At 35.1% G+C, this 17,648-nt stretch overlaps 1 protein-coding gene across 1 annotated transcript in view; it reads right to left on the bottom strand.

Moving 5' to 3' along the window:
* SESTD1 (SEC14 and spectrin domains 1) overlaps window positions 1-16,789 on the bottom strand; it is a gene marked incomplete at its 5' end in the record, with an annotated part of 24,720 nt that extends 7,931 nt beyond the window's left edge. The window contains 8 exons of the mRNA XM_009578466.1: window positions 2,377-2,536; window positions 3,639-3,753; window positions 4,398-4,592; window positions 7,369-7,491; window positions 11,227-11,438; window positions 13,909-13,964; window positions 14,365-14,462; window positions 16,676-16,789. Coding sequence (XP_009576761.1) covers window positions 2,377-2,536; window positions 3,639-3,753; window positions 4,398-4,592; window positions 7,369-7,491; window positions 11,227-11,438; window positions 13,909-13,964; window positions 14,365-14,462; window positions 16,676-16,789 — 1,073 coding nt within the window. The remainder of the gene's footprint in view (window positions 1-2,376; window positions 2,537-3,638; window positions 3,754-4,397; window positions 4,593-7,368; window positions 7,492-11,226; window positions 11,439-13,908; window positions 13,965-14,364; window positions 14,463-16,675) is intronic.
* Window positions 16,790-17,648: the final 859 nt, after the last annotated feature.

Below are 17,648 nucleotides of genomic sequence, written 5' to 3'. Positions count from 1 at the left end.
CCTGCTGAAGTCTAGGTGGAAGATGGTTTAAATCTGGCATAATTCTGAATTGTACTGTGAGCTGGCAGCAAAGTTTTCTCGGTAAATAAAATGAGGACTGTTTAAAAGACGTTAATATATGTTTCCATTTTTCTTTTTAGTTAACTAAAGATTGTAATAATTGAACCCTTACATGATGATGTCCTTTGCTATAACTTGTCAGGAAGCATTTCAAAATCTAATTCATATAAAAACTAATTCTAATTCTCTTGTTCTGAACTAAGCACATTTTGCAGTTCTTTCTCTAGTCAGAATAAAACAAAAAAAAGTTATTGAAAGTTCTTTTCTTTCCACATGGAGCGCTAAGCTAATACATTTAGCAGAATGACCTTTCCACTTCACCTTTCTACTTCAATTTCAGAGCCTACTAAGTAGTCAGCAAGATTCAGACTCCTGTCCAGTGCAAATGGAATTACTAATGTCAACAACAGTTAGCTCTGTAAGTTAATGTAAAAGATGGTATGCACGGATCTGTTTTTTCAAACTGGTTGCAAACATAAGCACTTCCAAAGAACAGTTTGTTAGCATGCTGCATTTTGTTACATGTCCTGTAGTGCTGTGATGCTTACAGAAAGGAAATTTGTTGCTCTCTTAACACAGGAAAACAGTTTATGGGTTCCCAAAAGCATAAATAAAGCAGCAAAATGCCCCTAGAAATAAACATTATACTACAGGTGTATATAAATAAATGAGAAACATTCAATAGAACTTGGGAAGGAAAAAAAAAAAATAGTAGTATCGCATTTAATAGGAATTTTTGCTATTGAGACATAGTAGACCTTATTGTACTTTGTCTCTTGTCCAGGCTGAAGAACCTTGTTTAATCATTCATCATCTGGAAGCTGTTTCATACCTTTATCTGAACATTTTATTGACTTTTTGATCCTCTAATTGACTTCCCACAATTCTATATCCCTTCTGAGAATAGGGTCCAGAATTGTGTAACGCTTAAAACACAAATGGACTACAAATCTATACAGGGACACAGTGACATTTGCCTTGTTTATGAGTGTCCTTGCTTATACGAGTGACTTATTTCCTAGTTTTCTATTCCTTTCCTAATAATCCGTAGCATTCTACTTGCTTCTCACAAAGCAATTTTTGCAAAAGTTTTCCAACATTTATCCCTGAGTTAACAGCTGGTTCAGACTCCATTACCATGTATATAAAATTTTTCCTTCCCCTGTGTGCATTTCTCTTCTCAGTAGTGAATTCCAACTGCCATTTTATTGCACAGTGAGACACGGTCCTCTACAGCTCTCTGCAGCTGGCCCTCTAAACACAAGTGCTGCTCAAGTAAATAGCAGAGGACATACATAAAACAATACCTACCTTAAGCGTTATTAAAACACATGGTTTCTTACATTAAGCTGCCTAAGAAAACAATTTGCGGGTGGTAGAATTAATTCCTAAAACAAGCAACTCGATGCTCATTAGACCTTGTCGTTCCCTAGAGGCACCTCTTTGTTCAGCCATTGCCCTCAAAGTTCAGGCACTTTCTATGGAGAGTACTTTACTGTCTCAGGGGTTCCAGCAGTAATAATGAGCAACATCATCTGATTCTTTCACACTGGTGAGTAGGAAAAAAGGCAGTACTATAGCCAATCCAGTACTACTACATCTTAAGAAAAAATAATCAATGAAAGACTTGGAAGAAGATGATGGCAAAATCCATCCTCCTTGCAAATTCAACTCTCCCCAGCATTTTTCCCTACTACAACTTCATTCCCTACTCTATCTTTTTCCAAGAGTCCCAAAAAAACACATTTTGAAAACTGAACTCTGTGCCTCCATTTTATACCCTGTCCCCCTGACACCAGCTCATCTTTCTTCCTATCTTCAGGAGTGAAAATACCATGCTCAAAGGGTAGAGGTTGTGAAAAAGAAGAGGATAAACAAGTCTGTACATAATTAATACATAATTTTAGAGCAATCATCACTACTATAGTCTTAGTATACCTTCCATCTCAAACTGCTAACACATAAAAGATGCCTCTTGCATCCATTCCATAACTCCATATAAAAGGAATGTATAATTCTTGAGCATTTACAAGTACAGGAAAGCACTCAAATACTCCATCCAGTACCGAAATACAAAAGGTGCTTTGATTTAGGAATATGCTACAACAGATTAGGCAGGGAAGCTTCTGTCCCATTTAAATATACCACAAATATTAATTACAATCGTACTACATCCCCTAACTGAAGATAAAGCAAAATGGTCTCTTTAAAATACAATTTTTTTTTATATATATATATATACACATATATATATATTTTTATATAAGTAACCTAACAGCACACGAAAATCTTAATGATTAGAACTGTTATTATTACCTTTGTTTTCTAAGCTGCATATCTTCCATCACTCCTTGGATATGGTCCACGTTTTCTTTGTTTTCAATAGTCACATCTTTTCCATAGGCCCAGGATGCCTGATTAGATATCTGATCAAGAAGACTTTGACCTTTCTCACGCAAGCCTTGCAAGCCTAAGTCTAAAGAAAAAAAAAGTCAATGGTCACTCTTATAAATTTGTTTGGGTTTTTTTTCCCCCCTCAAAGGAGAGAGATGAAATGCAACAGAATCTGAGATGGAAGGCTGGAAAGTAAAAAGGACATTACTATCTGTCTTTCACTACCCTTTCCAACTTCTAAGTTTGAGTGAGTATTTGCCTATATTAAGGAAGAGCTAAGGCGTTTCTATTTTATGACCTAGCAGATAACAAGAAAAGGAATAAAAGCTGACAGTGAGTATTAACTTTTCAGCACATAAATAGCTAATTAATGACTTTCATCCACACAGTTGCACAATACCTAAAATATTTATCACTGCTAAGCAGTTGTAGCTTAAATGTTCTTCCATGGCTGGCAGAAGTTACTACTTTATAATACATCTGATATGGCTGATGCATTTTTCTACATGCCAACCCTTAGAATCTGCTGTTACATCTATTACTTGGCAACTCTACTATCTGTTTTCTTAAAGGGATATCTAGTTTATGCATCAAACTGTTATATTCCAATCATAACTACTTCTACCATATAAGATTTTGCTTCAAAGCCTTTTCTCCTACAACATATTGGAGTAGATGATCATTGTAGGTCCCTTCCTACTGAAATACTCTACTCTATATGCTTGACAGTGTAACAACCTTAAATGTGCATTTACTAACATATACATTCAAAGCTACTGCAAAATACTGAGTACAAGCATTCTAAAACTGAGTCAAGGGGTCAGTTCTGGAGACAAAAAGATCATCTAAGCACTATATTCCCAAGATACTAAGGATGATTAGTGGGGAAAAAAGTTTGTCTACAGATGAAATGCATGACAATGGTATATACAAATATATATTACATGTAAAACATTTAAAAGAAAACATTTCCAGATCATTTTCCCAGATAGAACTACTATGCAGTAAATAGCACAAGCAAGTCAAAGGTAGTTAGTGGAGTATTACTTAGCTAAGGAATTAGAAGAGACAGATATTATTTTTTATGCTGTCTTTTTTTAAAGAGGGTGGTGGGATTACTGATTTTTTTCCTGTAATGCATTCACTAGAATGTGTGTATCTGAATGCAGAAATATTTTGCTTACCAACACTTTTCAATTTCTCTTCCAATAGTTTTAAAGTTTGTTGAATTGATGCTCCATCTGCTGGTGCTACATCTACACACAACATTCCTAGTAAGCCATCCAATTGCTGAGACAACTAAAATGAAAAACAACATAAATACTGATATTTAAAAAGAAGTTTTGAGCTTCAGATGGCTGGGTCTGCAATATTCTTCTAAAATGTTTAGAAAGCTGTTATTTTAGAAGTTTCTCTTTGCATCTATAAGAAATGAAAGTCAAGATAAAAGACAAACGACCCATCTGCTTATAAAATTCCAGGAGCATACATCCCTAGATGGGGAGAGAGGAGGAAGCGAAGATTTTTTTTTTTTTCAGGCAAGTATAGGAAAGGAATAAATGCCAATTTAAAAATGGAACCATGAAAAGTACACCAAATTGCGGTTCAATTAATGCAGATGCCTCTAATTAGGGAAAAAAACCCCAAACAACAACAACAAAAAAAACAAGAGGGGGAAAAAGCAACTTTTTAAACTAGTAAACATTTTATTTCAAATACTATTGAAATGTAAGGTATATTACAAAGCACCTCCCTCCTAAAAAAGGGGAAATCCATCTTCTCAGTGTTTCAATTATTGTAAACGAAGACTTACTGTATTTTCTAAGTGACATTATATTTCCCCTCACCCCCCTAAATTTTTTCCAATGTATTCAACTTTTATAATACTAAGGCAATAATATATTGACAGGTGAGCCTGTGAAAAGTTAAAAAGAAAAACTTACATCCTGGGCAACACTGTGGAATTCAAGCGCTGCTTGTAATAGATTCTGCCTGAATTCCAGCTGACTGGCCTGCCGGTAACACACATCACTCAGCTGTTGCTGCAATGCTTTCAATTCCACAAGGTCCTCCTCATCCCCTGCATTTAAAAGAGCTGCTATCTGCTGATTAAGCTCAACATAAACAGCAAACCACTCCTACAAACACAAGAAAATAAAGCATTAAAATAATACCAAACATAGTTCTATTTCTCTTAAAATGGCATACATCTAACAGCAGACTAATCAATAATCAGATTAAAAAAGGAACTTATTACAGCTTACACTATAATTATGAAATCTCACACAGGAGGAAAAAACATTCCTAATTTCAAATCAACTCAAAAAGTGCTTAGTACATTTTAATATATGTACTGTAGTATAAAAGAAGGTGCAGAAAGATGGGAAGATTACAAGGCATAGCTACTAGCTCCCAGCACAAACTCCCACTCAAACTGTTTTACTGAACCAAGAGAGGAATTCCACCTTTCAAAAGAAATTTCTAATGCTTACATGTTGATAGTGCTCTACTGAAACAAAAGACCTCTTGCCAAGTGGTAAGCTATTACAAAAAAGCTGTTCATAAGACTATCTAGGTGTTACTTTCAGTGACATGATTGAAACCAGCAATAATTTTCTTAAAACATTTAGAAAAAATTACTACTGCTGACAAAGTGGAAATAATCTCTATCTTCTGAATAAAACAGAGTATCCATGTACAGAAACTTCAAAATTATCCTTGTTTCTTATTTAAGGAAAGCTTTATACTACTCAGTTCAAAATGCGTAGATTTGTTTTTCAAATGCTTTGATTACTGAATACTTGCATAGGAGTTAGTTATATTGCCATCATGGTGTATTTGAAAAAGAAAATAGTTCAAATATTTAACAATTCTGGGAGATTTGAAAATGACTTGATACATCAAGATCACATTCACATCCTGCATGATTGAGATGCCTGTAAAGCAAAACATGTTTGCTTAACAGCTTTTATTTTGGGCTACAGTAGAGTGACCTTCAAACGCCCTATGCATTTCTAATGCTATGGAATAGCACCATCTATTGGCCTAAAATATCTGATTTAATTAATATTCTTGTCATGCTCCTATTGGGATTTTTGCAATTTTTTTAAAATTATGCCTTCAGCTTTTGCATCATTTATTTACCCAGCATGCAAAATATAGAGTATAAACATCCATATTCTGAAAATGTTTTTCTTTCTACCCAAAGCCACCTCTATCATCTGCTCACAGGAAGAAACAGAGTATGAAAAGATGCAAGGAGGGGGAAAAAAAAAAGTAATGAAAAAGTTAAATTAGCAATCAGCCAAAAATTTAAGAGCAGAATAAGGCTCTCATCTACCCCAAAAGGGGCAACTAAGATGACATAATATGGAAACACCTTCCATTGTCACACACGTAGTATAGACATATAGGTTCAATAAACTCAGTTTACACATCATAACTCTTGTTATTATCTTTAGACACTGAACATACAAGTCAAGCTTTTGAGTGTGACAAGTCAACTATAATATGAGAAGTCAAACAAAAAATCTAGATTAATAATTTTGAGTTTTTATTTTTAGCATTAAATTAAGTAAAATAGTTGCAGTAATTGATTTTGGTCAAGCTATCAGTGAAATTAAGAGTCAGGCAAACCAGATATAGAAAGCATGTTTCTGATCCTTTCCACAGAGGAAAGCCAGGCACAGCTGTACGTGACAGCTCAAAACAGAGAAAAGGCCAACACTTGCTCAAAAATAACAGCTCTAGTATACTGCTCATGAATAAAACAATCAGAAAATAAAAACCCCAAAAACCAAACCTCTCCCCCCAAAACCAAACAAGAAAATCCCCCAAAACCAAATAAGAAACAAACAAAAAAACCCCACCACCCTAAGAAAATTATTTTTTCACTTCAGAGTAAACTGACGTAAAAAAGCCTATCTTTAAAGCAAATCAAACATTTTTGCAAGTGTCTTCAAAATAGAAGTAATATAATCAATAAATAGGAGAAGATGAAAGAAAGCAAGCATACAAGCTGTCAATTCAATTATTAGGAGAGAAAAAATAGGAAAATAAGGAAAGAGGAAGAGTACACTCAGCTATTATGAGATGTTTAAAAACCTTACTCAGTAGAGAGGTAGTCAATAGAACCAGTGTAGTCTAGGGCACAGTGTTTCTCAGACTAAAGGTTTGAGTTCGGGTTTTTTTCCTAAATTAGGTTAGAAAAATTACAACTCAGTGACTATTTTCTTTGTCATGACTGTAAAGGGAACTTAGGAAAAGTGGACAGAATTGTCAATGTCTGCATCAAGGAAAGTCGGAAAAGAGGAAAAGCACTGTGAGCAACACTCCCTTTGGGAACAATATGCCAATTATAGTCAATCTTCTGATGGAAAGACAAAACTCTACAGAACCTTAGGAAGTCTTCAAAATTAGAAGCAAAGGCATCAAGTCAGTACAGTTACAAAACAGTCTCTTCAAGATTTCATTATGAACATGAACTGTATCTCAGGGTTTTGATCAATGAAAGCATTAAGCCAGTTTCAGCTACTGGTAAATGCAGTTTAATAAAGACAAAAATATTAACTTATTCACCTGAGAAGTACAGGACTTCTCAGCCATTTTGGCAGGGAGGAAAAAGGAAATTTACTCCTCCTACACAACATGAAAATTTAAGAACTGCTGTAATGTAATAAAAACAAGAAAAATCATAGATAGAAATCAGTATTTTTCTACACTGGAAAACAAAATAAATAATATGGTCATTATATATACATGTTAAGTTCTTAAACTGCTCAGGTACTTTCCTCTGTAACCCATAAAATCATGCACTATGCAAAATTCCTAGACACTCATAACCAAAACACATTGCTCGTAACTGCATGTACTTAGAATTATTTTGCTACTTGAAAGGGGCATGGGAAGTCTCACACTGTGCTGGCTCTCAATCTCTTCATGTTTCTGTTGCAAAGCTTGTGAAGCTCTAATTGAATCACCTATTCCCCACTGGGTTCTTAGCTGTTCTGATCCAGGTCCTTCAAGCCAATTGACTACCTGTCAATAAGATAAAGATGACAAAAATAAAGTAGCAAATCAATTACACAAAAACTGGTATAAAAAGAATTCTGTAACATAAGCAGAAATATTTCAAAGTAAGTATATATTTATGAAAAAAAAAACATTTTAGGATCTGTAGAAGTCTTGTGTTGCATCCATTCACATCTTCAAAAGCTTTAAGTAGAAACTACTTTTCATTAACCTGAATGAAAGCCTGTCAGCTCCATGAAAGCAGGTGGCAGCTAAAGATTTGTCACCTACCTACTTGTCATTTCATATCTCTGTCAATAAAAGAGCTTAAACCACAATTTTCTTGATAATGGACCTCTCATGTTCAAACAAGAATTTTTTTTGTTGCCTGAGTGAATTACAATGCACAGCTGTATTCAACCTCACACCTGAGAGTTTTCTCCTTATTTTGTTGACTATATTAACACTCAAGTACAGGATATGTACTTATTCCAAAATTAAATTTACACAACAAGTTAGTATTTTATATATTTATGTCTTTCCAACTTGCTCTATTCAAATAACAGAAGCCTCTTAGAGTCTTAATAGTCACATCTCATGGAATCTGACTTTGCAGAAATCTTTGCAGGGTCACGGCAATACAGTTTTGGACTACTATTATTATTATTATTTTGAAACTATTTCATTTAATGTTAATATTATTCAAAGCAAAGCAGAGTATCTCAAATTTTGGTTTCTTTATACACGTTTGAATTATCAGATATCTATGGCAAAATTTTATGATATATTTTTAAACATCTAGAAAACAGAGACAGCCCTGATGAAACCTAGTGTAAAAGTCACTTACTACTGGAGTCCTGAAGTAAGGAAATGCAGGAATACCCCCACATACTGAACCTTAATGAAAGGCATAGGAAGCCAGCTTCCTCTCTTTAGTGTGACTTTTGTTTAAGCAAAGGTGACAGAACAGCTTCAAAGTTTTTCAGGAAATATAACACAATACACAACGTACCACCATAACTGTGAAGACAAATGAAAAAGGGACTAATTGGACCATTTTTATAGTGCTGCTAGGCTACATTGCAAAGTAATCAAGAATGATCATCACCATTACAGAAGGTCACTCAATTCACCCTTTTAGTCATCATATCTGTGTCTTCCCACCATCTCTTTTTGCCCAGCCCGCATAAGAAGTGCTGTTTCAGAGCATACATTCTTTGCTGCAAAAGCATCCTGGTCTTCCTTACTTTTATCGTTTCTAGGGCAAATTAAGACTTTACAGTTCTAGGTTCTTTTTGTTTAAAGAAAACTTCCTGTTGTGCTCAGCACCTCTGCACAGCTGTCTCTGGTTAAATATGGAATGGACCTAGAAGTGAAGGCACCCAGATGTCCCCCCTTAACATCAGTGTGGCCTGGAAAACTCACATATGGGAATGACAGTTCTCGTGCAAGTCTGAAACAGTATGCAAGACTACTGCTTAGCAGTGCCCTCTCTGACCAAGACCACCTCCCCATTACAAGTTTCCAGCAACTGCATTGCCTCGGAGACTGCTTAGCTTAGCACATGGCCATTCTTGTGTGACAGATACTTGGCCTGAGGAGAGAAGAGTCACTAGCGGACCTGGAGAAAGAAGCAATGTTATTTCATAAAATATATTTTTAAATAGTTAATGACTAGACTACTGCAAGGCCTGGCATTAATTTTTGTGAATTAAGATCAGAAAAATAGTAATTAACACCTCTGCCTAAGGAGAGACAAAGCTAGAATTTATCATAACATGCAGAGTTGCTCATCAGCAATCTGTTTAGTAGAACTGCTCATCAGAAAACATCTGGAAATCATTGCTTTCTTTACACTGCAGAATGAAAGACAAAGGAAAGGGAAATAAAACTATGGAATAGAAGAAAGAGTGGTGCTTAAAAAGAGAGGGTAGGATATTGAACACACAAGGGAAGAGAGGTGCTTATAGATAAGAGGGCTTTGAGACAGGAGTAAGAACTAAGCAGTTCACAGTAAGCAGAAGCAGCAAATAGTGAAAATGAAACACGAGCACAAAAGCAAGCCAGGAGCGGTTAGCAATATAAGAAGCTACACAAAGAATGAAATAGGAACATAATTGTAATGAAAGCTGACAGGAAATCAAAACACTAAAAAAAAAAATTAAAAAAAAAAAAAGAACGATCAATCAGCAACACAAGAGGAAAACTTTCTATGTACACACCCATTCCAACTGAAAATACTGCAAGCATGTTTTATTGCAATTTCTGTTTGTTTTGGGAAAATAAATTCCATGACACTGCCTGTATCAGTTTCCTCCATTCCATCGTTATCTTCTTACTTTTCTCTGTTAGCCTAATTTTCTCCCGTAAACCAAAAGGAAACTAAATCAATTTCTAGATTTAGTAAGTTTTCCCTGTACATTTGTATGCCATTTAGAGAGCTTTTAAATGCACTTTATAAAACTTATTAGCTTGGTAAAACAGCAAAACACATTCTTCCTGTGTACTGAGACTCAGTTCACTTACTATGCAGCACCCATAGTGTAGACAGAGCAAACAAAAAAAACTATTTCTAATACAAATATTGCAAAATGAGGCTGATGCCTCAGTAAACAAGTCTATTTAAATGCATTAACAATGTCAGTTTGCCAAAGTACATTATAAATTTCATTTCAATCAGCACATCTTGTTCAACCACTATAACTTTAACACAGGAAAAAAAAAATCTCACCTGATTATACCCACAGCCATGGTAATATGTTCTATATAGTACTATTTTCATCTCTTACACATTATTATTTCCAGCTCAAAATACCAAAGGACATTTGGTTTTTTTATGTTTTCATAATAATCTGAATGACTACATAAGGGAAAATTACTTCCTCAGTAGATCTATATTTTCACTGCTAGAAATAACAAGATTGATTAGCTTTTATCATTACCCATATCTGGAACACTGTGAAGTGCAAGTACTTGATTTGCACTCCTCATGCATTAGAAATGTCAATGTTGAAAGGTTAAAAGCAATATCCATTCCATTTTATGCATATTCAAACTATAGCTTAAAAACATGTAAGTCTGTTTTCAAGTAATAAACACACAAGGAATAAATTAATTCCTTTTCCTTGATTTTCTCTACTGAGACTCTGCTGAGAAAATGTTGAAAGTGCTAATTACATGTCTGTTTCCAAAGGACCCAACCAATTCATTATGACCTTTAACACACGATTGATTAGGAAGATTTGTATTCATTCTGATCAGGGTAGCCTTCAAATACAGAGAGTTTAATCACTTTAAGTTAAAACGCCAAGCATTAGACAAAGGAATAAATAATGGCTTATCTTCAGTAACAGGAACTTAAAACAACATGGGCAGGGGAAGGCTTCTAACTCTCAAGCAAAATTACAGTCAAATGTGTCTCATTTGTGAGTGTTCCTCTCTTTGCTAACAGGTCAGGCATTTGACCCTCCGACAATGTAGAGGTACACTGCCACAGTACACAAGAAAGGGACAATGTGAAGGTTCTTCAGAGTGATGGCAAGAGAGCACTTTTCTAACCACCTCCATGTATCAGAACAGCCTTTGGAAAGTCACCGTGGTAGCCACTATGTAAAGCATCAAGTGAAACTAGCACGTTGCAGTTTGAGGAGTGAAAGGAAGCATGAAGCTCTCACCACTGATTCTAAGTTTTACAGCAAACACAGTCTGGGACTTCAGCTCAAACCTCTGCCTCACAGTATTCAAGAACAACTCCAAGCTTACCTGCATTACCTTCTGCTGAATCTCCTCTAGTTGTGTACGCTTGCTACGTTGTCTGCAAACTTCCTGGTAGCGGGTATATTGCTCTCTGAGTGAGTCTAGTAGCTTCATGACCTGTGGCTGAGCAAGTAGTTCATCATCCATTGGAGACCAGGATACCCCTCCATCTGAACCATTGAATCGACGCTGTTGTAACTCAGATAGTAACTCATGACCTTTAAGAATACATATAATGATGTGGTTAATTTAAATTCAAAAAACAAGCACAAAAATCATTAGTAAGCATGCCTGCTTTTAGACTATCTGGTGGTACATTTTTGCAGCTAATGATCTTTCATGCATTGGGCACATTTAATGATACCATTTCATGCAGAGCACTGGCCACAGTTTGTGGGGTTGTATCAGTCATTAATTAGGGTAGAAATCATGCAGTATATTTTAGATATATAAAAGAGATACTGTGACTTTAACATTCATATTGACAATAGTACTGATTAATGTAAAGAAACAATTGCAAAGCGCAATCTTGAGTCTGAAACAAGTATAAGTATTCTTGTTTACTTCAAAATACTGTGTAGCATCCGAAGTATTTCACTCAAACAATTCACATTCTTAGATTAAATGAATGATCTAGAAGCACGAACAAACTGAGCATATAATTTCTCTGTTATCTTCCAGGATTTTTATAACATGTACAAAACTTTCATAGAAAGTGTGGAGCTGAATACTAAGTAATTTGATCAATAATTTTTTCTCACTTTTGTCACCTTTTTCTTTGTACTCTTAAGCACCATATCAGGGTACAGACTCTCTATAAAGTGTAACGACTTTCGTATATGCAAAAATAGTATGTTTTGACTATTTCATCCTCTGTTTAAACTGTTTGAAGAATGTTATTGTTAAGTTGTGGTAAAGTTTTCAGCATCTAAACTACCACTAAACCCATATTATCAATTTGTTCCCCAAAAGCTCAGTGAACAAGTTAGCAAATAAAACAGCATTTAGTCACTGTTGGTGTAAATGTGACAATCTGCCAATTCCACATCATCAGTCCTGCAGGTCTTAAAATGGTAACTTGCCAGTTGACTAAAAGAAAAAGAAATTACCACTAAAATAGAAATTGTAACACCTCAAGGAAAATGCAGAAAAATAGACTCTAAATTCAACTGGTATTATCTACACAATCAAAATGCCAAAGGCTTTGGAGACTGCAGCAAGCAATTACTCAGCATATATTATTGTGACATGAACACGTCCTAAGGATCCAAATACTATGGAAATAAACATCTTGGATTTCATCTTTTATAATACTACACAAATAGGCACAGATAGCTGCGGGGCAAACAGACTTAAAGACTTTTACAAGGTGGTAGTTCTACTGGGATAATTTTGAATTTTTATTGTATTGTTTCAGCAGTAAAGAATTAACATTTTCAAATTAAAAACATTTTTTTAAACTAGATTCTTATCAAATTCTAAGAACTATACTTTATATGTGGATCTGGAGCTTGTGCAAGCAACAGTACTTGTAACTATGGAAGACAGAAGCCTTTTATCTAAAACCTCAGTTTGTTCATATTTACCCTTAAGAGATAGGAAAGTTTAATTGGGGAGAGTTTAATTTTTTATTCTCAAACTTTCAACACAATGAATCTAACAAAGAGAAAGGTTGCCTCTTAGGAACTCCCATGATTTAATGAAAGTTATTAAACTTCATAGCTCAAAAAAAAATTCATTATGCCATAATTAAGAAAACAGAGAATGCATATAAATAACGTCATCTACTTACACAAAATTGAAGTGTTGTTTTGTCAAAAAAATCTTACCATTAGAGGAGGACACACAATTAGACTAAAATCTAGTGACAGTGACTACAGACATTTCATATTTTAAAAACCACAGCAAGGAACGATTGTTTCACCTTTTAACTCAAACAATATTATCCTACATTTAAATAAGCTAAAATTTTACACAGAGGGCATGTAAAGCCAGCAGTTCTCTGCGGCAAATATTACATGTGATCCGAACTACATTAGTTTGTAGGAGGCTATAAGATCAGGCACTCAGACTCTGATCACCACCTTAACACTATGCATTACTTCCTATTCTACAAAGGCACAAATCTTTAAGCAAATTTCTAGTCCAAATTAACAGTGCTATTATACTTTATTACCAATAGGAAATTCACCCTAAAAAAACCATTTCAATCAAAGAACCCCAAATTGTTTAATGCTCAAGGGAGAGTCTAAGCAGCAAAGAGTCAAAAGACTGTATGCTTCACTTTTACAGATGGTCAGCTCAGAACTAGGCTGATGCAAATTATCAGAATTGCGTAGGAAAATGCTATCTGTCTTGTAGCCATTTGGTGGCTACTGAGACAAATTCATTCTATAAGGCCAACATATTGACACCATCTAGAAACAAGATATTCTCAAAATTAAACATATTAATTATGGTAATACTATAAAGATGTTATGAGGATTATTAAAAACTATTTTTAAAAGACACCTTGGAGTTCTTCCATTTATTTGTTAACATTACTTTTTTAAATCCAACAAAGATGACATTAATTGATAAGCTTGTTACATTGTGATGATGGCTAAGATTATTGTGCTTTCACTTGGAGCTTAAAAATGAATAACGTTACTTTATTGACCAACATTATCATTTTTCGACTTACTATACCTGTCTGCAATACCGTCTCAGGATCAACTGATGGAAGGAAGTTCAAATCTATTGATCTTGAATAAAGTAACAAACACATTATTAATAATAGTAAACTTAATAATTACTTAAAGTAACAAACAAATAATTTCTATTACAGTAGCACTAAAAACTTCAACTAAGGCCAGAGCTACCTGATGCTATTAAGAGACTGTATGTTTCTTTCCTCACTCAGTAAAGCCCTCATTTTTTCAGCTCATTGTACCAAAACAGAAGTGCAGCTGCATGTAGTCAATAACCAAATAAGCATCCATCTACACACACACTCCGATGAATTTTGTAGTCTACATTACAATCATTCAGAATTTCTTTACACATTTCAAGATATTTAAGGCATATCATATTTTCAATATTGTTTGGATTTCCAATGAAATTTTATAATACAAAAGCATTCATTTCAAAAAGCGAACCACACACCTCTCTCTTTCTTGTTGAATTCCTTTATCACTTCCATTGTTAATTAGAGCAAGCTCATCCAGTAAGGATGTTGATTCTTTCGTGAACTTTTCAAATACCTAAATAAGAGGCAGGTTTTAATTTAAGAAATGAAAATTATATAACTGGCAGTATTGAACGCATCAGTGCAAATTTATCCACTAGTTCTGTTAGTATATTTCAATCTTTACACAGTGTCTTTCTTTCCCAACATTCAGATGGTAGGCTAGAAAGAGTAGAAACTATAAAGTTTAGTTCAGGGAATACTTGAGAGCACTAAGGTTCCTTAGGGAGACAGTAAATGTTACACTGAATATACCGAAGATGGACTGAATTCTGAAATACTGAAAAAATTTTGAGATTTCTGCAAAACCTATAAGTTCTTATGGACATATTTATTCTACATCTTCATTTAAGCCTTTAAGTAAATCTTAAGAATAATGCTAGAGAATCAAGGCACATTACACAAGCATCTGACAGCTCACTTGAATAGATTAAGATAATCAACTTTGTGAAGATTACAGCTTTTAATCACTACTAATATGGGTATATTGTAATGAATAACTAAGATAAAAGAAAGATGTATTATATAGAAAGAAATACCCTCACCAGTTTCTTTGAATATAGGAGCTTCTGATCTCACATAACACGGCCTGTATAGTCAGACACCATTCAGATGACTCCTCTGTACCTGACTTCTGAGGGTTGGTTTTGGGGGTTTTTTGTTTGTTTTTTGCTTTTTAACAGAACTGAGCATGATCGGGTGCCATAAGTGACGTGCAATAACTTTTAGGTCTTTTTGGTGTTAATAAATTATTAATCAATAGCCTGCAGATGAACCTTCCTTAACCTATCTAGGACTACTTAAATTTCAGGGAAAACCAAAAAGGACATGAGGTTCACAGCTCTTATAAGCCAATTTATAAGAGAGTGGTTTATAAAATACAAGCTAAATTCAGTTGTTACAAAAGGAAAAAAAAAACACCCATAGAATTAAAACGTAAACAGTGGTAAACTATTTTTCAGCTAGTACCTTTCTGCCCTCTTGTCTAGTTTCAGAATTTAGGAGTTGCAATGGAGGAGGTTCTTCATTAATATACAAAACAAGTGAAACAAGGCAAGAGAGGAGAGACAGGAGAAAGAAATTTTCAGTTGTAATTTGAACCAAATATAAAGCAAAAGTCCCACCTAGAGTGAAAGTACTGTCCTTATGAATTTTATGAATGCAGGAATGAGTAAAAGCCATATTTGTATATACCAGACAAAAACGAAGGACAACAAAAATATTAGATTTTCCTTCCCTCCCCTGCATCCAGGCGTTCTCAGTTTCAGGCAGAGAAGAAACAAGCTGCCTTGCCCTAATCTACGTACACCTAAAGGCTGTGCAAAGACCAGTAGGAAAAAGCTGCACAACAGATGATGCTCTCTCTGCCCTTAGGTCTGAACACACAATTTGCCAGATTCAGCAAAAAAGAAACATGGTACACATGGTCTAAGCCCTCAAATTTCTTGAGGGGGAAGTATTGCTGTTAAATTGGCTGCAGGGTATGTTTGAAGGCTTTGGGCAGTTGCGGTTGGAGTATTCCTTGTCCAGGATCCCACCTGGAGATCCTAGAAGGAGATGCACATTTTAAGACTAGATTGCACACGAAAGGAACACGCTGTTTTCATTGAAGATTAAATATTGTTTTGAAAATTCAATTTAAGTAGCTGAAAAACAACTACCAATGAAGAACAGATTAAGAAAACATTCTGGAGTGCTATGTGCACCAACAGTTGCTTAAACAATTTGTGTCTATTAATGATTTAGGGGTGTATTTGCTCCTAGGTGTTTACTGCATCTCTGTATCTACTGGGGAAACTGCACTGACAGAGGTTTTCGTGTAGGACAGCTTAAAACCTGGCTCTCAGTCCACAGGAACCAAGGCCCAAGAGAAAACCTTGGAGGATCTGCAGAGTCCAAGTATTTCCTCCTTGTTTTGGATTTCTCCTACCAGCAGCCAAACAATTTCCCTTTGTAGTGACTATACCGTACACTCAGGCTCTTCTAGAGTGAGGGTCTACAAAAGAGCTTCATTAAGGAACTTGTTGGTTCAACAAATTGATTACATTAGCTTTACATCCCTTGAGCAAATCCAGTGTTAATTAGACTATTCATGCATTTGAAATGCACTACTACACATATGACAATTGCTACACACTTAGCAGTTCCTACACAAATAAAAATTCATGGCTCAAGAATGAGACATTTGGGGAAAAAAAAAACCCAAACAAACAACAACAGAAAACTAACCAGCCTCTTATTCAACCAATCCATGTGATCATAGGTGAGAGTTCCTCCAAAATCTTCTGTTAGTTGGCATGGTTCTATATATCGAGTCAGCTTGTTAGCAGATACTAAAATAACCTGCAACAATAAAGGAAATTTTAGATACACTTGTAAGTAATGTTTATATTTTTCCTTAAGTACCTGTGAAGTTGTGTTAAGTGTGTCTAAAGGTACTGAGCAGATCTTTCTGTGATTCCGAGAAAGTGACCCTTTTGTTGCCAAATGTTTAAATGAAGTATGGCTGGTTGTAATTAATGTGGGCCTAAAACAGACAGGTAATTTTGATATGCAGTGTATATCTCATGCATAATCCTGTAAGAGCATCATCTGTACCACCTTGACTATTTACAATGGGAAAAAGAAATATGTTTCTTGGATATCTGCTTTCTTGGTGGTAACTGATGCTTCTTGATTAGGTCATACATGACCTATTTTTAGTGAATATAGTAGCAGGATTTCATACTGCAAAGCACTTAGTATTTTTTTCACTCTCTTGCAATACTTTGAGTCCCAGAGGTGAGTTTGTGCCATAAAAGTTAAGTGCCTGCATTTACTGTGCAAATATGCTCAGCAAGAGTTGGATCAACCATACTCTTTCCATGAGTAGTCAAATCTTAGTATGCTTAAAAGCCTGAGTCATTTGCCCAGGAGACAAATCTAGTTAATCAATTACTTCAGGAAATAAAGGAAAACCCAGGTCCACTGCTAGTCAGAAGACTAAATTCTTCATTTCTGCATTCTAGAGGCTAGAGGCTCCTGGCTGAGCCTTACTCATATAACCTAAACCAAAAGTTGGCAGCACAGGTTGCTTTGATGCATGATATGCTACGCCTGGAATAACTCCTGTGGAAAAAAACTCTCTATGGAAGCAGACATAATGGCAATATATAGCCGGGGCGGGGGGGAACACAAACCACAAACCAACACCCCCCCACCC

Source organism: Fulmarus glacialis, unplaced genomic scaffold, assembly GCF_000690835.1.
Source record: "Fulmarus glacialis isolate BGI_N327 unplaced genomic scaffold, ASM69083v1 scaffold12660, whole genome shotgun sequence".
Taxonomy (NCBI): Eukaryota; Metazoa; Chordata; class Aves; order Procellariiformes; family Procellariidae; genus Fulmarus; species Fulmarus glacialis.
Note: the sequence above shows the minus strand (reverse complement) of the source record. Positions and strands in the feature narration are given on the sequence as shown.